A 24,541-nucleotide genomic window follows, 5' to 3' on the forward strand; every position below is an offset into this window, starting at 1 on the left:
CTTGCATTGATACAAAAGGTATTGCAGTTCACTTATTTGTTATATATAACTTATAAGACATTGTCTTGTCTTCCAATGTACTCCGTTATACATAATGTACTCTGTTATACATAATGTACTCTGTCATTGTGTGCAGAGTGTTAGAAGAGTTGCTTCGAGACAGAAAGATGGAAAGTGTCTTTGAAAATGGTCCTGATCAGAATTTCAGTGGTATTTTACCAAAACTGTTTTTATTATTATCCACAGGAGTTCATGTAATGAAAATCTGGTGACAAACAATCTGCCAGAAGAACTACGAGGATAAAACATATTAACCAACTACATTTTCTGGAGACAGTATATCAGATATTCCCACTACCTACCATTACCCAGTAGCAACAAAATCTGAATTTATCACATTGTGAAAAAAAAGTACAGTTTACAATTTATTACACTCTCAAATTACTGATAGCATATTGCAGTATTTCCTTAAAAGTATCTTAAAGAGAAATTCCAATGAATGACTAAACTTACAATATTCAAACTATATTTTTCTTTCATTTAAAAATACTACACTGCTACTTAAAACTATAAGTACAATGGTACTTAAAACTATAAGTACAATGTTACTTGTATATACAACAATGTACAATGTCACTCCTAATTGTATCTTTACTTTAGTTAAGAGTGTCCAAAGAATATGTAATATGTTACTCTGATCCTACTGTGTTACCACATAGTTATTTAGCATGTTAAGTTTTCACACTTAATCACAGACCTTTAGGTTTAGTGGAATTGATCCACTATGTCTAATCTAACCATAGTCTGTGCATGCTACAAAACTGTGTGTACTACTGTACTCATGTGTTGTAGGGAGCTGCAAAGATTATCGCTTGTTACTTACTCTGATATAAAGTCATTGTAATGTCAAATGTAACCTTTATGAATAAGCAATTAGCATATGCACATGCTAAGTCCACTCGCTATGAAGGGACATAATGCAAACAGAAAAATACATGAACACAGGCAACAGACAATTCAAGCAGATACATTTATATAACTGTTGGAAACATGGCAGGCTTCTGGGACTTTTCCTACCCATCAAATGGAGGTGGAAGAGCATACAATTATTAGCTTATTAGCATCTTTGCTGTAAACATTCATTGGGCTGGGACCACCAGCTATCCATCCCTTTGGCGGCATTATTATGGCCATTATTGTAATTATCATGAGCGTAAGTCACCTCAGTTGTCAAAGAATCTTCCTCTGTGGAGTCTTTGAAGTGGCGTATAAATTGAGGATCTTCGTCATGCCTCAGTGACAGTCACATACTGTAATAGAGCATTATAAAACGGTCTGTCTGTCAGGCTGCAAAAGGAGAGTCGACTGGATATCTGTCCTTAAACCAATGCCTGTGTTCGCTCCAATGCCCAATGTCTGTGGGCCAGGGCTTCCGAAGAAGGAGAGATGGGGTATGCAGGGGAGGATGGACACGACAGACCTTTTTAGATGTAAAGAGGAGTCCATTCGTTAGATGTCTGTCCTAAAAGGAGAAATAAAAGAAACAGTGACCTGATGCAAGTAACACATGTTTTAGTTTGTTCATTGAAGAGACATTCATGTGCATATTTTTGTCAATATAGGAAAATAATATATATAAGTCGCTAATGTGTAGTGTGTGCAAGTCGTTTTCCCAAACAAACACATAAACCAGGAAACAAAGCTAATTCCTCTCACACAGTGTAGAACAAAGCCCACAGTGCTTAACTTCTGCTCTTTCTCCTGTTTAACAAGCAAATATTTCATCTGGAGCTTTCTCAATTGTCTGTAATTACAGTGCAGCTTTCCATGCTGAGAAACAGAAGAGAGAGAGAGAGAGAGAGGGAGAGGGAGGGAGAGAGAGAGAGAGAGAAAAAGAGAGAAAAAGAGAACAAGAGAGAGAAAGCTATCCAGTTAGCATGTGTGTTGTGGGTGTCCTGTGACTACACCATAATACACAAATTGCCAGGAATGTGTTGCTTTCTCGTTTACCAAACGGGGGTATGCTACTGCAGCGAATAACAAGTTGTGATCTTAGCGTCACTTTGGACTAAAGTAAAGTAGATCCCCTCCTACTGACTGGATTTGGGTAGAGCCTCCTTGACATTTATTTATCTCTCTCTCTCTCTCTAGCAAAATGAAAATGTAAGTGCGGTTGATTTACAAAGAAGCAACTGATGCAGTATTAGGTCGCACGCACGCACGCACACACACACACACACACACACGATAGGAGCATTTTAGTCTTCATTGACCTCATCTGTAAGGTTTCTGAGACAGAAGCCTACTCATGTCAGGGATAGTTCAGCGATATTACATACTATTACATACTTAGTGTTTCTTCTCTAAATATGTAACTTCTCTGAACTATCCCTTTAACACATAGATAAATATAAACGTAACATGTAAAGTGTTGGTCCGATGTTTCATTATCTGAAATTAAAGATCCCAGAAAAAAGCTTATTTCTCTCAAATTTTGTGTACAAATTTGTTTATATCCCTGTTAGTGAGCATTTCTCCTTTGCCAAGACAATCCATCCACCTGACAGGTGTGGCACATCAAGAAGCTGATTAAACAGCATAAAAGGCCACTCTAACATGTGCAGTTTTGTCACACTACTCAATGCCACAAGTTTTGAGGGAGGGTGCAATTGGCATGCTGACTGTAGGAATGTCCACCAGAGCTGTTAGGGGAGAATTTAATGTTCATTTCTCTACCATCGTCTAATTTTGTTTTGGAGAATTTGGCAGTACGTCCAACCATGTCAGCCCAGGACCTCCATATCCGGCTTCTTCAGCTGCGGGATCGTCTGAGACCAGCCATCCGGACAGCTGATGAAACTGAGGAGTATTTCTGTCTGTAATAATGCCCTATTGTGGGGAAAAACTCATTCTGATTGGCTGGGTCTAGCACCCTAGTGGCTGCGACCCTGTGAAATCCCAAGATTATGGCCTAATACATTAATTTAAATTGACTTGATTTCCTTACATGAACTGTAACTCAGTAAAATCATTGCATGTTGTATTTATATATTTGTTCAGTATAGATCTTTTACGTAGTTTTCTTTTCTTATTGTCTGATGTGGACTGGAACACTGAATTGATAACGATAATGGAGGAAGAGCCGTGATTGAAAATAAGAATTTGTTCTTACCTTGTCTAGTTAAATAAGGTAAAATAAAAAATACAATTTAAAAATAAAGAGCAATGTCATACATCTCGTTTCCATTAGACCAACATCTTTATATGGACAATATAGTTTCTACACCCTTCCATGTTGGTCAGTGCACTGCTCTTGTACAACGTGTCAAACCCAGAACTCTGTGAGGCACAATGTGTCTAACCCAGAACTCTGCTCTTGTACAACATGTCTAACCCAGAACTCTGTGAGGCACAACGTGTCTAACCCAGAACTCTGCTCTTGTACAACGTGTCTAACCCAGAACTCTGTGAGGCACAACGTGTCTAACCCAGAACTCTGCTCTTGTACAACGTGTCTAACCCAAAACTCTGTGAGGCACAACGTGTCTAACCCAGAACTCTGTGATGCACAACGTGTCTAACCCAGAACTCTGTGATGCACAACGTGTCAAACCCAGAACTCTGTGAGGCACAACGTGTCTAACCCAGAACTCTGTGAGGCACAACGTGTCAAACCCAGAACTCTGTGATGCACTACGTGTCAAACCTAAAGTATAGAACTCTGTGATGCACTACATGTCAAACCCAGAACTCTGTGATGCACTACATGTCAAACCCAGAACTCTGTGATGTACTACTTGTCAAACCCAGAACTCTGTGATTAACTACATGTCAAACCAAAGTATAGAACTCTGTGATGCACTACTTGTCAAACCCAGAACTCTGTGATGCACTACATGTCAAACCTTGTACTATGTGATGCACTACATATCAAACCCAGAACTCTGTGATGCACGAAGAGTCAAACCCAGAACTCTGTGATGTACTACCTGTCAAACCCAGAACTCTGTGATGTACTACCTGTCAAACCCAGAACTCTGTGATGCACTACGTGTCAAACCCAAAGTATAGAACTCTGTGATGCACAACGTGTCAAACCCAAAGTATAGAACTATGTGATGCAATACATGTCAAACCCAAAGTATAGAACTCTGTGATGCACAACGTGTCAAACCCAAAGTATAGAACTCTGTGATGCACGAAGAGTCAAACCCAGAACTCTGTGATGTACTACCTGTCAAACCCAGAACTCTGTGATGCACTACGTGTCAAACCCAGAACTCTGTGATGCACTACATGTCAAACCCAAAGTATAGAACTATGTGATGCACTACATGTCAAACCCAGAACTATGTGATGCACTACATGTCAAACCCTGAACTCTGTGATGCACTAGATGCAAACCCTGAACTCTGTGATGCACTACATCTCAAACCCAAAATTCTGTGATGTACTACTTGTCAAATCCAGAACTCTGTGATGCACTACATCTCAAACCCAAAACTCTGTGATGTACTACTTGTCAAATCCAGAACTCTGTGATGCACTACGTGTCAAACCCAGAACTCTGTGATGCACTACGTGTCAAACCCAAAGTATTGAACTCTGTGATGCACTACGTGTCAAACCCTGAACCCTGTGATGCAGTACATATCAAACCCAAAACTCTGTGATGTACTACTTGTCAAATCCTGAACTCTGTGATGCACTACATGTCAAATCCAAAGTATAGAACTCTGTGATGGACAACATGTCAATTCCAGAACTCTGTGATGCACCACATGTCAAACCCTGAACTCTGTGATTGACTACATGTCAAACCCTGAACTCTGTGACGCACTACATCTCAAACCCAAAACTCTGTGATGTACTACTTGTCAATCCCAGAACTCTGTGATGAACGACGTGTCAAACCCAGAACTCTGTGATGCACGACGTGTCAAACCCAGAACTCTGTGATGTACTACGTTTCAAACCCAGAACTCTGTAATGCACTACATGTCAAACCTAGAACTCTGTGATGCACTACATGTCAAACCCAGAACTCTGTGATGCACTACGTCTCAAACCTAGAACTCTGTGATGTACTACGTCTCAAACCTAGAACTCTGTGATGCACTACGTCTCAAACCCAAAGTATAGAACTCTGTGATGCACTACATGTCAAACCCTGAACTCTGTGAGGCACAACGTGTCTAACACAGAACTCTGTGATGCACAACGTGTCTAACCCAGAACTCTGTGATGCACAACGTGTCAAACCCAGAACTCTGTGAGGCACAACGTGTCTAACCCAGAACTCTGTGAGGCACAACGTGTCTAACCCAGAACTCTGCTCTTGTACAACGTGTCTAACCCAAAACTCTGTGAGGCACAACGTGTCTAACCCAGAACTCTGTGATGCACAACGTGTCTAACCCAGAACTCTGTGAGGCACAACGTGTCTAACACAGAACTCTGTGATGCACAACGTGTCTAACCCAGAACTCTGTGATGCACAACGTGTCAAACCCAGAACTCTGTGAGGCACAACGTGTCTAACCCAGAACTCTGTGATGCACAACGTGTCAAACCCAGAACTCTGTGAGGCACAACGTGTCTAACCCAGAACTCTGTGATGCACTACGTGTCAAACCCAGAACTATGTGATGCACTACGTGTCAAACCCAGAACTCTGTGATGCACTACGTTGCAAACCTAGAACTCTGTGATGCACTACGTGTCAAACCCAGAACTCTGTGATGCACTGTGTCAAAACCACAACTCTGTGATGTACTACTTGTCAAACCCAGAACTCTGTGATGCACTACATCTCAAACCAAAGTATAGAACTCTGTGATGCACTACTTGTCAAACCCAGAACTCTGTGATGCACTACATGTCAAACCTTGTACTATGTGATGCACTACATATCAAACCCAGAACTCTGTGATGCACGAAGTGTCAAACTCAGAACTCTGTGATGCACGAAGAGTCAAACCCAGAACTCTGTGATGTACTACCTGTCAAACCCAGAACTCTGTGATGTACTTCGTCTCAAACCCAGAACTCTGTGATGCACTACGTGTCAAACCCAAAGTATAGAACTCTGTGATGCACGAAGTGTCAAACTCAGAACTCTGTGATGCACGAAGTGTCAAACCCAGAACTCTGTGATGTACTACCTGTCAAACCCAGAACTCTGTGATGCACTACATGTCAAACCCAAAGTATAGAACTATGTGATGCAATACATGTCAAACCCAAAGTATAGAACTCTGTGATGCACAACGTGTCAAACCCAAAGTATAGAACTCTGTGATGCACGAAGAGTCAAACCCAGAACTCTGTGATGTACTACCTGTCAAACCCAGAACTCTGTGATGCACTACGTGTCAAACCCAGAACTCTGTGATGCACTACATGTCAAACCCAAAGTATAGAACTATGTGATGCACTACATGTCAAACCCAGAACTATGTGATGCAAACCCTGAACTCTGTGATGCACTACATGTCAAACCCTGAACTCTGTGATGCACTAGATGCAAACCCTGAACTCTGTGATGCACTACATCTCAAACCCAAAACTCTGTGATGTACTACTTGTCAAATCCAGAACTCTGTGATGCACTACGTGTCAAACCCAGAACTCTGTGATGCACTACATCTCAAACCCAAAACTCTGTGATGTAGTACTTGTCAAATCCAGAACTCTGTGATGCACTACATCTCAAACCCAAAACTCTGTGATGTACTACTTGTCAAATCCAGAACTCTGTGATGCACTACATCTCAAACCCAAAACTCTGTGATGTACTACTTGTCAAATCCAGAACTCTGTGATGCACTACGTGTCAAACCCAGAACCCTGTGATGCAGTACATATCAAACCCAAAACTCTGAGATGTACTACTTGTCAAATCCTGAACTCTGTGATGCACTACATGTCAAACCCAAAGTATAGAACTCTGTGATGGACAACATGTCAATTCCAGAACTCTGTGATGCACTACATGTCAAATCCAGAACTCTGTGATGCACCACATGTCAAACCCTGAACTCTGTGATGCACTACATGTCAAACCCTGAACTCTGTGACGCACTACATCTCAAACCCAAAACTCTGTGATGTACTACATGTCAAACCCTGAACTCTGTGACGCACTACATCTCAAACCCAAAACTCTGTGATGCACTACATGTCAAACCCAGAAATATGTGATTCACTACATGTCAAATCCAGAACTCTGTGATGCACTACATCTCAAACCCAAAACTCTGTGATGTACTACTTGTCAAATCCAGAACTCTGTGATGCACTACGTGTCAAACCCAGAACTCTGTGATGCACTACGTGTCAAACCCAAAGTATTGAACTCTGTGATGCACTACGTGTCAAACCCAGAACCCTGTGATGCAGTACATTTCAAACCCAAAACTCTGTGATGTACTACTTGTCAAATCCTGAACTCTGTGATGCACTACATGTCAAATCCAAAGTATAGAACTCTGTGATGGACAACATGTCAATTCCAGAACTCTGTGATGCACTACATGTCAAATCCAGAACTCTGTGATGCACCACATGTCAAACCCTGAACTCTGTGATGCACTACATGTCAAACCCTGAACTCACTACATCTCAAACCCAAAACTCTGTGATGTACTACTTGTCAAACCCAGAACTCTGTAATGCACTACATGTCAAACCTAGAACTCTGTGATGCACTACATGTCAAACCCAGAACTCTGTGATGCACTACGTCTCAAACCTAGAACTCTGTGATGTACTACGTCTCAAACCTAGAACTCTGTGATGTACTACGTCTCAAACCCAGAACTCTGTGATGCACTACGTCTCAAACCCAAAGTATAGAACTCTGTGATGCAGTACATGTCAAACCCAGAACTCTGTGATGCACTACATGTCAAACCCTGAACTCTGTGATGCACTACATGTCAAACCCAGAACTCTGTGATGCACTACATGTCAAACCCAGAATATGTGATTCACTACATGTCAAATCTAGAACTCTGTGATGCACTACATGTCAAACCCAGAACTCTGTGATGCACTACATGTCAAACCCTGAACTCTGTGATGCACTACATGTCAAATCCAGAACTCTGTGATGCACTACGTGTCAAACCCAGAACTCGGTGATGCACTACATGTCAAACCCAAAGTATAGAACTCTGTGATGCACTACGTGTCAAACCCAGAACTCTGTGATAAACTACATGTCAAACCCAAAGTATAGAACTCTGTGATGCACTTCATGTCAAACCCAGAACTCTGTGATGCACTACATGTCAAATCCAGAACTCTGTGATGCACTACATGTCAAACCCAGAACTCTGTGATGCACTACGTGTCAAACCCAGAACTCTGTGATGCACTACATCTCAAACCCAAAGTATAGAACTCTGTGATGCACTACGTGTCAAATCCAGAACTCTGTGATGCACTACATGTCAAACCCAGAACTCTGTGATGCACTACATGTCAAATCCAAAACTCTGTTATGCACTACATGTCAAACCCAGAACTCTGTGATGCACTACATGTCAAACCCAGAACTCTGTGATGCACTACATGTCAAACCCAGAAATATGTGATGCACTACATGTCAAATCCAGAACCCTGTGATGTACTACGTGTCAAATCCAAATCAAATCAAATGTATTTATATAGCCCTACGTACATCAGCTGATATCTCAAAGTGCTGTACAGAAACCCAGCCTAAAACCCCAAACAGCAAGCAATGCAGGTGTAGAAGCACGGTGGCTAGAACCCAGAACTCTGTGATGTACTACATGTCAAACCCAGAAATATGTGATGCACTACATGTCAAACCCAGAACTCTGTGATGCACTATATGTCAAACCCAGAACTCTGTGATGCACTACATGTCAAATCCAAAACTCTGTTATGCACTACATGTCAAACCCAGAACTCTGTGATGCACTACATGTCAAACCCAGAACTCTGTGATGCACTACATGTCAAATCCAAAACTCTGTTATGCACTACATGTCAAACCCAGAACTCTGTGATGCACTACATGTCAAACCCAGAACTCTGTGATGCACTACATGTCAAACCCAGAAATATGTGATGCACTACATGTCAAATCCAGAACCCTGTGATGTACTACGTGTCAAATCCAAATCAAATCAAATGTATTTATATAGCCCTACGTACATCAGCTGATATCTCAAAGTGCTGTACAGAAACCCAGCCTAAAACCCCAAACAGCAAGCAATGCAGGTGTAGAAGCACGGTGGCTAGAACCCAGAACTCTGTGATGCACTACGTGTCAAACCCAGAACTCTGTGATGCACTACGTGTCAAACCCAGAACTCTGTGATGCACTACGTGTCAAACCCAGAACTCTGTGATGCACTACGTGCACTACATACACACTACAGCTGTTGGAACAGCCCAGCCCATGCAGCACATCCATCCATCCAGCACCTGCTCTAGCATCAGCTCAATGTTCAAACCCCTAAAACTAAAGATGAGTAGCAGAAGCCCACAACTCTTGGAACCATCGGCCTGTTTGCAAGGCTCTGAAGCTCTTAAAAGCCAGATGTGCCACAGAGGATCTATAACAGCTGGTCCTAGATCAGTGCAAAGTAACTGCAACTGCAACCCTCAAACACATGTAGATCCAGAGGTTCCGGCAGAGGAAAGAACAGTGACAGCTCTTTAATTGAAGAATAAGCAGAGTTGAGCGCCACTTGTTGCCAGGTTAAACACAGCAGCGTATTCTAAATCACACACACACATGAACCCAGCAACATGCATATCTGCATTTACACACACATATACACACAGCCAGTAATACACACATCCACTTAAATACACACACATGCTACACACACACAAATGCAACCAACAACACACACATCCGTATAAAACAGCCACACAAATGCACCCAATATGAACCCCTCATATAAACACACACTTTATCCAAACACTCATTACACACACGAAAAAAGTTCATAAACACATGCACGTTTCATTTACTGTAGGAAGGTATTTCAGTTTCCACAGTTCAGTGAATAACGTTAGGAAGCAAAACAGTTCAGTAGACAACGTTAGGAAGCAGAACAGTTCAGTGAATAACGTTAGGAAGCAGAACAGTTCAGTCGATAACGTTAGGAAGCAGAATAGGTTCAGTAGATAACGTTAGGAAGCAGAACAGTTCAGTAGATAACATTAGGAAGCAGAACAGTTCAGTAGATAACGTTAGGAAGCAGAACAGTTCAGTGAATAACGTTAGGAAGAAGAACAGTTCAATAGATAACGTTAGGAAGCAGAATAGGTTCAGTAGATAACACTAGGAAGAAGAACAGTTCAATAGATAACGTTAGGAAGCAGAACAGTTCAGTAGATAACGTTAGGAAGCAGAATAGGTTCAGTAGATAACGTTAGGAAGCAGAACAGTTCAGTCGATAACGTTAGGAAGCAGAATAGGTTCAGTAGATAACATTAGGAAGCAGAACAGTTCAGTAGATAACATTAGGAAGCAGAACAGTTCAGTAGATAACATTAGGAAGCAGAACAGTTCAGTAGATAACGTTAGGAAGCAGAACAGTTCAGTAGATAACATTAGGAAGCAGAACAGTTCAGTAGATAACATTAGGAAGCAGAACAGTTCAGTAGATAACGTTAGGAAGCAGAACAGTTCAGTAGATAACATTAGGAAGCAGAACAGTTCAGTAGATAACATTAGGAAGCAGAACAGTTCAGTAGATAACATTAGGAAGCAGAACAGTTCAGTGAATAACGTTAGGAAGCAGAACAGTTCAATAGATAACATTAGGAAGCAGAACAGTTCATCCGATAATGTTAGGAAGCAGAACAGTTCAGTAGATAACGTTAGGAAGCAGAACAGGATGTAATGACTATGCTTCTCTTCAAGGATAGACTCATCCACATATAGTGTTTGGGTTTCCAACCACAGTGGTGGAACCTTCAAAGTCTGGCTTTTGATGCTGCTGAGGATGTTATAGTAATGTAAAGGGAATACCAGGAGACAGCACAACTAGTGTGTGTATGTGTGTATGTGTGTACACGTGTGTGTTCATGTGTGTGTGTGTTCTACTCAACATTTGTGTGTGAGTGTGATTGTCTTTAAGTGTGTTTTATGTATGGGCATTTGTACATGTGTGTACACATTTCATTTGAATGTTTTATGTTATGTTTGTCTAACATTGTTAATATTTCTACTGAAAATGTGTGAGTGTGTGTGATTGTAAAACATTAGGAACACCTCATTATGACGGATAGCCTCTGCTCCCTGCACCTCATCGTCCTTTCTTTGGCTCCTTGTTCTTTCCTACATCTCCCTTTTAATCCTGTCTTCCTGGTTCTCTTTGATGGGCTTTTCAGTTAGCTCAAACTCATCTTTTATCTTTCAATAAAAGCTTATCTTCTAGTTTCTTATCTGCATTCAGAAGAGTGGCCGCTAATTCCGCCAAGTTTACTTGTTTTTTTCCAAGAGACTGAGAGGAAAGGCAGATAACAAAAGCTAGAAATGGCATACACACACAAACATGGATATACACTCACACACACGCACAAGGATGTACACACACACACAGACATGGATATACACACACAGACATGGATATACACACACACACACACAGACATGGATATACACACACACACACACAGACATGGATATACACACACACACGCACAAGGATGTACACACACACACATACACGTAAACACACAAGTATACACATGCCAGTGCATAGGCTACACACAGTGACACGAACGCGTAAGAACTCCACATAAACAAGCACACACACATATACATCGGCTTACTCACACACACGCACCATCAAACTCTCCCCTGGCACACACACCTTCCTAATGCCTCACAACTGTTTCCAATCTAAAGGTTCCTGCTTGTCTGGGCCTCGGCAGGCCCTGATTAGATGACACTGGATACAAGATCCTGAGGAGAAAGGGCAAGGCTGCAGGAGAGAGGCAGGGAGGGAGGCAGGACTACTTTTTCTCTATCCCTCTCTTTTTTCAAACTGATATTCCTGATATAACCTGATATAACCTGATATACCAGATATAACCTGATATACCTGATATGACCTGATTTAACCTGATGTACCTGATATAACCTGATGTACCTGATATACCTGATATAACCTGATGTACCTGATATAACCTGATATAACTGATATACCTGATATAACCAGATGTACCTGATATACCTGATATATCCTGATGTACCTGATATAACTGATGTACCTGATATAACCTGATATACCTGATATAACTGATATACCTGATATAACCTGATGTACTTGATATACCTGATATAACCAGATGTACCTGATATACCTGATATATCCTGATGTACCTGATATAACTGATATACCTGATTTAACCTGATGTACCTGATATACCTGATTTAACCTGATATACCTGATATAACCTGATGTACCTGATATACCCGATATAACCTGATGTACCTGATATAACCTGATTTAACCTGATATAACCTGATGTACCTGATATACCTGATATAACTGTGCAGGACCCCGGTATCTGATAGCACTAGAGAGAAAAAACCCAACTGTTTCTGGTCTAGTCTGCCTGAGGTATGTTAGATAACGATCTGGATAAAAGGTTTGTTAAGAGTGAGTCAATGGTAAAACTACATGCAAAAATTGAATCGCTCATTGGTGTACTTAAAAACGTTTTAGAAAATATAATATTACAAACATTAAAAACAATTTTTAAGTACATTATTAGTCCACAATTAAACGGTTATATTGTCACTATAACAATAATTTGACCATTTTCGGGTAGTGGGCTGCTGGTATTGGATTTGGCTGGTTGGGTTTAAATATTATGTAGAACTCCAAACTATTGTCAGTCATTCTATTTTCTGATCTACACAGTTCATCATGACAGATAGCTAAATATTTCTGCCTAAAACTGTAAAATTATTTAGGATTATATTAGATTGCTACATATTACAGTACAATGTTTCATTAAAATGCTGTTTTCATGAAATACGACATTTCGTAACTGCAGCAACATTAGCGTAACTGAACCATCATTTTTTTATGTTAGGAAATTCGATTGATAATACATCTTATGATGAAAGGACAGGATCTTTATACTAATTTGATGTAAATTAAAATAGTCTATTAAAGTGTTTGTTGTCAAACTGGACACCATATGTTTTAACTAAAGAAGAAAGCAAATTGAATATTGTAATTATGATTCCACATTACTAGACGATTTTATTTGTAATTTAGGCTATTATACAATAATACAATTTCCTAATTTGTCATTCGTTTTTAACTATATTATTACTTTTAATTATGTTACGGAAAAATATATTTTGTTGAAATAGTTAATCAATAGCTACGAACATACAGAGATGCACATGCACTCATGCACATGGGCAGTGGACATGTGACAGTCAGATATTTATCAAATACGTTTACCTACTGATCCGTTGGGAATAGGCTTTTCCTATTTATTAATAGCATAATGCATTTTGATATATTCAAATAAAGACAGTCAACTCATACTCTTTCCCACTTCAACAAATAAAAACATATTTCCTTAAAGGGAGATGCAAATCAATATCTGAATTTTACAGAGAAGGTGAAAAGCAAGAAAAACTCACTTTTTTGAACATTCCGGAGTAGGAAATGTGGATTTGTTTGGGAATGTTTAATCAGGTTAGCTTGTTCTCCCATCAATCACCCTAAAGGGTCACTTTGATCAGTTAAATTAGAAAAGGCATATATACATTAGTTCGATGCACAGATATGTCAGATGGTTCCGCTTTCCTAACCTGTGAATTATAACACATGTTCTCATCATTGTTGTCACGCACGTTCATAAAAGAAATACTTAAAAGTAAAGCATTACTACATGGTCAACCAATTGAAACAACAAAGTAAAAAGAAAAATATTTGCAGTACATGTTTTTTTCCATAATACCAATAAGCTCTGGATAACATTCCCATAATACCTGTAGACTGATCAGTATGACATATTTAGTAAGACACCCCATAAGTTCAACTTCCTTGTCACTAGCGTTGCTAGCCTGGGCCTGGTTTCCCCTTAGCGATGGAGCTAAGTTACGAGTGTGTTCAAGCGTAACGTTAGTAACGTTTGTTTTGGGAAACAGCAAGCAGATTCAACGATGCTCCTGTAAAGGTTTTAATGATCATCATCTTAAGATGCTTTTGGGAAAGCACAGAGGCCCTGGCTGTTTGGCCATATTGACATATGTGTGTGTGTGTGTGTGTGTGTGTGTGTGTGTGTGTGTGTGTGTGTTCATGTTTTTAAACATACCTGCAGCGGTGTACCGTAGAGTTGTGGAGTTGGGGCTAAATTGTTAGGCGGCATACAGGGGCATTTTAGGTGGAAAGGGGGGTTGGGGGGGCAAAGCTCGAAGGGTGAACGGGTACAGTGGGAGTGATGGGGCAGTGGTTAAGTTGAGTGTTGGGGCAGTGGTTAAGTTGAGTGTTGGGGCAGTGGTTAAGTTGAGTGTTGGGGCAGTGGGCGATTAGGGGAATGAGAGGGTAAGCAAAGAACAGTTTGAAGAACAGTAGAGAATAGAGAATAATGAAGAGAGGGAGGTAGTGGGTTAGGAGGAAACAGTGTGTTTTGGCTTAAAGGAGGGCCAGAGATAGTGGTTTAAGGGAGGCCTTGGATGGTGAGGTTACAGGGTACAGAGATAGTGGCTTAAGGGAGGCCTTGGATGGTGAGGTTACAGGGTACAGAGATAGTGGCTTAAGGGAGGCCTTGGATGGTGAGGTTACAGGGTACAGAGATAGTGGCTTAAGGGAGGCCATGGTTGGTTGTGTTACAGGGTACAGAGATAGTGGCTTAAGGGAGGCCATGGTTGGTTGTGTTACAGGGTACAGAGATAGTGGCTTAAGGGAGGCCATGGTTGGTTGTGTTACAGGGTACAGAGAGAGTGGGTTAGGAGAGGCCAGGATTGGTAGGGTTAGGGGGTACATAGATAGTGGGTTAGGGAGGCCAGGGATGGTGGGGTTAGGGGTACAGAGATAGTGGGTTAGGGAGGCCAGGGATGGTGGGGTTAGGGGTACATAGATAGTGGGTTAGGGGAGGCCAGGGATGGTGGGGTTAGGGGGTACAGAGATAGTGGGTTAGGGGGAGGCCAGGGATGGTGGGGTTAGGGGGTACAGAGATAGTGGGTTAGGGAGGCCAGGGGTGGTGGGGTTAGGGGTACAGAGATAGTGGGTTAGGGAGGCCAGGGATGGTGGGGTTAGGGGTACATATATAGTGGGTTAGGGAGGCCAGGGATGGTGGGGTTAGGGGGTACAGAGATAGTGGGTTAGGGGAGGCCAGGGTTGGTGGGGTTAGGGGGTACATAGATAGTGGGTTAGGGGAGGCCAGGAATGGTGGGGTTAGGGGGTACATAGATAGTGGGTTAGGGGAGGCCAGGGATGGTGGGGTTAGGCAGTACAAGAAGGAAGTAAGAGAAAGTAAGGTTAAGACAGAGCAGGACGGGCAGAGCAGGATGGAGGATGAGAGAGGGGACACTAGTGGCTGGCAGACATTGCCCAGGCACCCTCCATCCTCCAGACGGAAAAGGCGTAGCTGAGGCGTTCGTGGGCTAGGTAGTTGCAGCTAGCCAGCTTGGCGTCCATCTCATCACTCTGCAGCACCTGGTACAGGAAGTCGATGTAGCGTGACGCCAGTTTCAGGATCTGTATCTTGCTAAGTTTGTCGGAGGGCAGAGTGGGGATGATCTTACGCAGCGAGGCAAAGGCGTCGTTCAGTGACTGCGTGCGTTGGCGCTCGCGAACGTTGGCGATCACTCGCTGAGTGTGCAGGTCCTCGAAGGGCTCACCGCCCGGGCCCAAACCAAGGCCGCTGGAGCTCAGCACGGATGGGGCCACACACACCACCGACGTGGGGGAGCTCTGTTGCTTCTTCTGCCGCTTTGGCCCTGACGGAACAAGGCAGTTGGGGCTCCCGCTGACCACGGCCCTCTCCTCGGCCCGACCCAAACTGTCCTTCTTGGGGTACGGCACCCGCTTTCGCCCCCCTGTTGGCCCACTCTTCTTGGACCCCCTCTCCAGCTCCTCCTCACTGGCCCCCAGCCCCCCTTCAGGGGAGTTGGCACAGGAAACCTCCTCACGCATAGCCACCTCCCTCTCAGGACACCGTCCTTCTTCCCTTTCCAAGGCAGGCTGGTTTTTGCTCTTCGTTCCTCTCTCTCTTTCCCTCTACTTCTCTTCTTCAGACAGCCGCGTGGGAAGTTCTGGTAGAGACACACAGGTTTAGAAGTTTCGTCTTCTTCCTCCAGTGAAGGACGATGAGTGATACGCTTCTAAACTGCAAACTGTTGAAGATCCATAGGTTTGGCTTTACTCCCAGTAAGTCAGAAAGCTCTCTCGTTCCTGTGCCTCTGTGGTGAATTCCTCACCTCCAGTTTCCCATCTCCTCAACCCGTGTGTAGAACAACAACAAACCATCTACTTCGTCGTGCTACCTCCCATGCTTTTATACTCGCCCCGCGAAAACGAGGGGCCTGCGGGCAGCTGCGATTGGTCAGAACCAGCTTCTTAGGGTGTGGTTTGGAAGCAGGAAGTGAGCTTGAGGTTGGTGGGTGGCTGGGAAGGGGGTAAGTGGCCTTCTCAGCCAATTGCGAGAGGCCTTGCGAAAAGCTGCAGAAGTTCTCTGCGTCTTTATAGGTTCCAGATTTCTCCTGCCAGAGCACTCCTGTCATTCTCCCGCACCCGCGTGTCTGTCTGTCTGTCTGTCTGTCTGTCTGTCTGTCTGTCTGTCTCTCTTCTCATCAATTCATTACATGTTTCGAGGCTCCTACGTTTGTTGTGCACTTTCACTTCTAAGATATTAAAACATTTTTCTTCGTTGATTGAGGGGATTAGTACTGAATGAATGCGCTTGGTATGTTCAAGATTAAGAAGATGTAATATCTACAAGTTTACAGTGAAAACCTTTTATGCATGATATCTCAAGGACTACTCATTTTTTATTATAAAATAAAAATGTTATTATTTCTCAAATTAGAAAGAACAAGTGTGAGTTCACTGTTTCAGAAGTGACCTCTCTAATATTTATGTGGCATCCTTATTGTATATCACATGACACTATAAAGACACATCACTCACACCAAGTGTCAATCCTCCAGGCCAGTCTGGGCAAAAAACATGTGGATTAACATTAGACAGATTTTCACTTTAAACAATAAACCTTGTGATGTCACATTTCTGTTTAGTAGTACCCACATAGAAATGGCGCCGTGACAACTGGGATTATTCCTTTAAACCTTAAAACAATACTGCCACTGTGAATATGCCTTTTGTTCAGTATAAACATTGAAAATATGTCACAAAACCTAGTAAATGAAAATAGTATTTTCAACATACAGTATGTCATATGAAGAATTTTTAAAATAACTTTTCAAATCAGGTTTCCCATAGAAATGTAACAACCAGAATGAATGTCCTTATTTAAGCAATTCCATTTCTATGCATTATCCACTGCAATCTCTATATGTGAGACATGTAGCCATGGCAATGGCCCATCGAGGACCCTAAATAACCCCTAACCCTGTGAGCTTGTGACCCCAGCTCACTAAGGTGAGAGGGCTGCTAATTATGCCATCCATGCCCTCTGGTGGAGTAGACACATGTTCTCTCTCCACACCAGGAACCCAGGGGAACACACATCTGGACCTGCGGGGACACACCACAAGGGACACACACACAAACGCAATACAACTCAATACAACCAATATCTCTAGACAATCTCCTGAAATGTAATCAAACATGATGCCTCGAAAACTACACATTTATCAATAGACATGAATAGTTCATTCAAGTGATGTATATGAATTGTCATGTTATGACAGACTTTATATTAGTGTTGATGGTTTTATCACAGGACACAAAGTGTGATTGCCTCTGCATTTGAAGGAGGTGAGTGGAGAATTTTAGAGGGGCTTTTTTTAGTGAACTTTATGAATGTTATATAGCCATATACAAGAGAGCTGGGATCAACTACACTCAACTGCAGTCAATCAACTCAAAAAATGTATTCCAGTCACTGAGATATTGAAGTGGAGGTTAGACTTAACATGCAGGAATAAGCATGCACTCAACACATTGGAATTATAACAGGCCTTACTTAAACAAAATGCACTTTCATTTCAACCGAAATTCCCAAATCAATTCCCAGATTAACTGGAATTATAAATACATTTTCTCCAACCTCCGGGTGGGGTTCCGAAGAAGGACAGGAAGCCAATTGTTGTGCGCTGGGCTGTCCGGGGCTAACCTTGGGGCTGCTTACCTTAGCAGAGCATGCCTCCATGCCACCATCATGGAAAGAATGAGCGAACGACAGGCTAACAGGAACAGCATGGAACGTGCACCCCTCGCACAGAACAGAGGGGAAAATATTGAGAGAATGGGAGATGAATAAAGAAATGGAAAAGAAAGGCAAAAAGAGAGAAAAAAGAAAGAAAGGAAGGAGAGGAAGAGAAAAAGAAAGTCCAAACAGAACCAGATGCAGGAGTGGGGAGGGTTGTTTGATCTCCCTCCTCATAGGCTGATTGATGTTGCACATTTCATTTCCTTGTCAGAGTCTTGACATAATGTTTCACTAAACACTCCGGACCCTTTTTTTCTTTTGACTTTTATTTTTGGGGGTTAATAATGAACCCCTCCTGTGGCTGCAAACAGACAGCACGATATCAAGAGGACGTGTATAGAAATAGCTTTGATATCAAAGAGGAGTATAGGCCATCGTAATGTGTACTTTAGGTTTTGCCCATATGTTATAGTCCGAACTGATCCGTATTATTGAAATACTGTACTGGGGAAAGTGTATGTTGAAAGAGGAGGGTGATATTTCTTAAATCCATAATACTTGAATTTGGTTACTGCCAAGTTCTAAGAAAGTCTTGAGTAAAGACAACTGATCAACGGCACAAGGACCTTCCATCATAAGTAAGCATTGAGTAACGTGGTTCCTGTTGAAAATGAGTCCTAGAATACACTGTTCACCAAACTTCTCACCTTAACAGATGGCTCATCCTCATCACACTGTCTTGGAATTAGTAGAATAATCACCTAATCACTAGCCCAGGGTCAGATATTTTCCCCTCCTTATGGATATGGTCAGGATTTGGCTGTGGGGTAATCTGATCTTAGATCTGTGGATAGTAAGGCACAAGCTTCTATCTACCACAAGCCTCTGTCTTGGAAAGAGTGCATTGCCCAGCACCCCTCCCCCGGCCGCTGCTCCTCCATCCCTCCTCTGGAGCCCAGTGGGACACATGCAGACATCTGGGACCCATTTCCCCCCGTAGAGCAGGACTTCCTGTGGGGTATCAACCTAGCGGGGGTGGAGGGTGAGGGTGCATGGGGGTGAAGGATGGAGGTGCAGGACCGAGGGGGAAGGGTGATGTATATAGATATAGAGTATGGGTAGTAATGAGGGGTTGAGGGGTTTGAAGCTGGGAGAGAGGGCAGGTCTGGGGCCACTTCCATTCACTTCAACCGCCAACAAGTCGCCTCAATCTGTTTGTGTGTATACATTAAAGATGTAACATTTCCATTTTTTCTCCCCTTTTCTTTTTGATGGCTGATGAAACTAAATCAATGTATTCTTATGGCAAATCTGGTCCTTGGAAACACACACACAAACAGAGATTGTCACTGTGCCGTGTCTGTGTCTGTGTCTGTGGGCAGAGCAAAGCAGCACTAAAGAAAAAACCCCTGAAGGTATTTTTCTGTTGAGACAGATAAAAAAAAACAATCCTGCTTTAAAAGCATTTTTTCTCCTCCATTGCATGCTAATCTGTGTTATTTCAGTTTGCCTGAGACTTAACTCTCTATATTAGGCTTTAATTTATCATAATATTTAGTGCTCAAGCTTCCCTCAAATGTCCCTGCTTTCATGTGCAATTTGGCCAATATCCTGCGCTGGCTCTGATTACAGTGTTTAAGTCCCAGGGTCCATCCATGGCACATTACAAACAGTACCAGTGGAGTTCACAGCCAAGAAGAACTACAGTATATAGGGCACACTAGGCTAGCATGGCTAACTCCAGCTCACAGCCAAGCAGAACTTTGTAGGGAAAGCTAGACTAGATTAGCATGGCTAAGTCCTCTACCCTCACACCTGTCAGGAAATGAGCGTAGACCGAACACGTGTGGAGAGACTTATCCACACCAGAAGTCCTATCATTACTTGACATACAGCACATTTATCCAGCTAACACAGCCAGCTAACATTGCCCATTGGTATTGATATGTAGAACATGTAGATTTAGATCAAAGTTTGTGCAGGTTTCTACCTCGACGGTGTGCCAAAACCAATGCTGGGCCGTTCCAATAGATGGTGCATCCAACTGAGGTAACTTAGGTCACAGACATGACAGTGATCTATTACTAGCCCTCAAGGAGTAGGTGTGTCAGTAGATGCCCTGTTGCATTGAGTGGGTGGATCACACATGTATCAACTGGAGGTAGACATTAACATGAGCTGGGCATTCAATCTGGACGCAACTATGACTTCCAACTCTTCCAAACCAATCAGAGTGAACCCAGAAGTGGCGCAGCGGTCTAAGGCACTATTTCAGCACTAGAGGTGTCCCTACAGACCCTGGTTTGATTCCAGGCTGTATCACAACTGGCTGTGATTGGGTGGCGCACAATTGACCCAGCATTGTCTGGGTTAGAGTTTGGCTGGGGTAGGCTGTCATTGGAAATAAGAATTTTTTCTTAAAACTGCCTTGCCTAGTAAAATAAAAGATGTCTCTGACCAGGCCCTCTGTACCACTGGTCACAGAACAGAGCCATCCCACTGGTCACAGAACAGAGCCATCCCACTGGTCACAGAACAGAGCCATCCCACTGGTCACAGAACAGAGCCATCCCACTGGTCACAGAACAGAGCCATCCCACTGGTCACAGAACAGAGCCATCCCACTGGTTACAGAACAGAGCCATCCCACTGGTTACAGAACAGAGCCATCCCACTGGTCACAGAACAGAGCCATCCCACTGGTCACAGAACAGAGCCATCCCACTGGTCACAGAACAGAGCCATCCCACTGGTCACAGAACAGAGCCATCCCACTGGTCACAGAACAGAGCCATCCCACTGGTCACAGAACAGAGCCATCCCACTGGTCACAGAACAGAGCCATCCCACTGGTCACAGAACAGAGCCATCCCACTGGTCACAGAACAGAGCCATCCCACTGGGAAAAAAAACTTGTTTCCACATCATTTAAAAAAAAAAAAAAAGCAATGTGATGACATTGAATCAATAAGGAAAACTGATTGGATTTGCAAAATGTCATCAACGTCGGGGAATTTCTTCTTTTTTTCACCCAACTTTTAACCTAAATCCAATGTCATGATGTCATTTTTTTTTTTGCATTAAATTCACGTCAGTTAACAATTCAACCAAATGTAAATCAAAACTCGACTTTGAACTGATGTCTGTGGCCAGTGGGATTGCATTAGAAATATCAACATAACTCTGTAGCTAGCTACAAAGCATAATTCTTTCAAGTCGAATCAATCCCTCTATTATTCCATTAGATTAGATGACCTTACCAAAGTTATGTTCTGATACTGGTTCTCCCTGTGAAGCCACAAAAAAAATACTGCTGCCATGGCATATTGTATTATAAAACATCAAATATGTGTCTCATAAAATATTTCAGATGTGAGGTTCTGTGGTCCACAGGCAGACTAACACAGTAAACAAAAGAGTTGGAGAGGCAAACATTGATTGAACCTGAAGGTTGGACATCTTACTGCACTGCAGCCAACTGGGCTTAATCACCTGATGCTACTTGTAAAGAAGGTGAGTGAGAGAGAGAGAGAGAGCGAGAGAGCGAGAGAAAGAGGTACAGCAGTGAAAGAGAGAAAGAAGAAGACGAAAGAGAAAAGGGTCAAATAAGTGAAAGTCCAGAGACATGTTTCAGTTTGTAAATAAAACAGATAGTATATTGCTATGTATATTGCTTAAATATCTGTGTGCTTTGTACTGCATTTTGCGGAAGTTCCTCAGGAATTATTTCAAAACGACCTTCTCCAAAATGCCTTTTTAATGTCAAAGCAGCCATCTGGTTCTTTACTAATTCAAGATGTTTGCTTTTCATTCACGTTTTTTCCCCTCTTTACTTAATTTCTTAAAATAAATACTCATAAAACCAAAGTATCTTTGAGGCTGAATGGGTCTTTCCTAATAGTATATTTTTTCCTCACAATTAATTTTCCTGTCACACAGATGTAGACTTACTTCCAAAACACACAACCAATATAGAATCTTGTTCATATTTAGACGGTTATACAAATAAATGTATAAATGTGTTCACCTTATAAAGAAGGCAATACCTATGGTATCATGTGGACATGGCCATATCAATTCTAGACGACCCCTACATAGATGTTACCACATTATGATGTTTTTTAAGTACAAGAAAAGGGTGAACAGGTTAAGGCTACTGTTACTGTCCCATCTGCACTGTATCACAGTGAAGAGTTCATCTCTTAATTTGATTCGTATGTCGTCATCTGCGGCTCATCAACACATCAGGTGCAATTGCTGTTTGGCATTTTCCAATAAGTTTGAAGTATGTCTGACAAAATGATTCAAATACATCAAATACATGATCAAATTTCCAATTATGAAACATGATTTGAATTCATTTGATTAAGATGTGTAGTGTGACATGACACGTAAGGTTTCACTTTTACCTTTGTTCTTTTTTTTGTCAAACGGAAGTTTTTCATGTTTTACTCTCCTCTTTTCAGTTTCATTATCTCTACCAGTTAAGTGCTAGATGACTTCCTTCCTTGATTTCCCTGGAAAGGAGTCCCATAACAAAATGTAACCCCTCCCCTTTTTACATACCACACAAAAACACACATTTTACAGCCTACAGTATAAACTATTTTGGTCCAAACCCTAAAGCTTGTTCATTGGAAAGTAACAAGACTTGTTTTTAGTGTCTTAATGTAAAACGTTATAATAAGCGAGATACCATATTATTTTGTTTGTATGGCTACTTAACCACAACATTGCAATTAACTTGATACAAAATGACTCAGAGGGCTTGCAAACAAACCAACGTGATGCAATAAAGATATAGATGAGGGCAGCGAAACATAATGATGGTATCTTATAAAGGATCCCGGTTGAAGATACTTAATGATTAAATCATTGGTAGATCTCTGTGCTACCTTCACTCTATATGCTTTTCTATTTTGATATATAAAAAAAATCTGTATTCAAATAGAAGTAGGCAATCTGCCAACATTTGCATCTGTTGCATCAATCACCTCACCAGAAAAAGTACTATACCAAGGTAACCAGCATCTACATAGACATGTAATTTTACGTATTTTTCATATAAACTTCAAAGTCTCTTTTATCATACAGATGCCTAAACCGAGCCATATACCAAAAGTCCTTGCATCCCCCCCACCTCCCCTTTGAAGGAGCAAAATACAAATGTGGACGGATTGAATAATTGGCAAACTTCAAAGCGCAGGTTATTGCCCGAGCGTTTACTGTTGCCTGTAGTGCTATGGAGTGTTTTCTTTTATAATGTGGGCTGGGTGAGAGAGAAGATGTCTGGCCCTGCCTCAGTGTAAATCCCAGTCTAACGCCGGGGTCTGACCCGGCTGGCTGGCCTGAGCTAAATAAAAATGACAATGTTTCACTCCCACAAGAAAGACACTGGGCTCCCCACACACTCTAACCCTCGTCCCCTCCTAGAATATTTCTGAGAAACCCCATCGTGGAAACTATACGACAACTCCACCCCACAAATACACACAGGTGTTAAATTCGGATTTTGAAGGTGGCATAATCACTCAAATGAATCGCTTTCCCTCCATCAGTTTAACAGACACAAATATGGGTAACACTTTACAATTGCTTTTAGCACTGGGTAACAGCCTGCAGGTATAATGCATTATAACTTGTATATAACCATGTATGAGCCTTCATAATGTCTTATAATAAGGCTGTTATGTCATGACAAGTCCTATGATGCATATGATTTATGTTGTTTCCAAACATAAGGCGCTAGAGGTCAGTTCTACTTTTCTCCATCAATTAAACCCCTTCCCGGGGTACCCCACAGCAACAACTTCCACAATGTAGTTAAGCTAAGCTTTGCCATCAAAGTACACCATTAAGATGAGGGTGCTTTCTATCCGCTAGTAAAGCTTTCAAAAGAACGGAGCACATCTTTGTAAAATCAAAGTCTATAGACACTTCGCCCTATGCCTAGTACTATGCCTCACATTGCCCTATGCCTCACATTGTACAACTGAGGTTGTTCCTTTACACTTCTGTGTATAAGGTAGTGGTTGTGAAATTGTTAGATTACTTGTTAGATATTACTGCATGGTCGGAACTAGAAGCACAAGCATTTCGCTACACTCGCATTAACATCTGCTAACCATGTGTATGTGACCAATAACATTTGATTTGAGGTAAAACACAAGGTTCTAACTGT

The 24,541-nt window shown here is 42.0% G+C and overlaps 1 protein-coding gene across 1 annotated transcript; it reads right to left on the minus strand.

Annotated features, from left to right (window-relative positions):
* Window positions 1-196: 196 nt before the first annotated feature.
* Window positions 197-23,956, minus strand: LOC115143641 (twist-related protein 2-like). Its single transcript, XM_065003778.1, has 3 exons — window positions 18,340-23,956; window positions 14,341-17,723; window positions 197-1,522 (listed from the first exon to the last, which is right to left on the minus strand). The coding sequence occupies exon 2, from the start codon at window positions 16,161-16,163 to the stop codon at window positions 15,558-15,560; it is 606 nt and encodes a 201-aa protein (XP_064859850.1). The 5' UTR covers window positions 16,164-17,723; window positions 18,340-23,956; the 3' UTR covers window positions 197-1,522; window positions 14,341-15,557.
* Between the last annotated feature and the right edge of the window lie 585 nt (window positions 23,957-24,541).

This window comes from Oncorhynchus nerka, linkage group LG2 (genome assembly GCF_034236695.1).
Source record: "Oncorhynchus nerka isolate Pitt River linkage group LG2, Oner_Uvic_2.0, whole genome shotgun sequence".
NCBI lineage: Eukaryota > Metazoa > Chordata > Actinopteri > Salmoniformes > Salmonidae > Oncorhynchus > Oncorhynchus nerka.

Excerpts from the sequence above, each read along its gene's own strand:
- LOC115143641 (XM_065003778.1), bottom strand. The coding sequence starts at position 16,163 with ATGCGTGAGGAGGTTTCCTGTGCCAACTCCCCTGAAGGGGGGCTGGGG.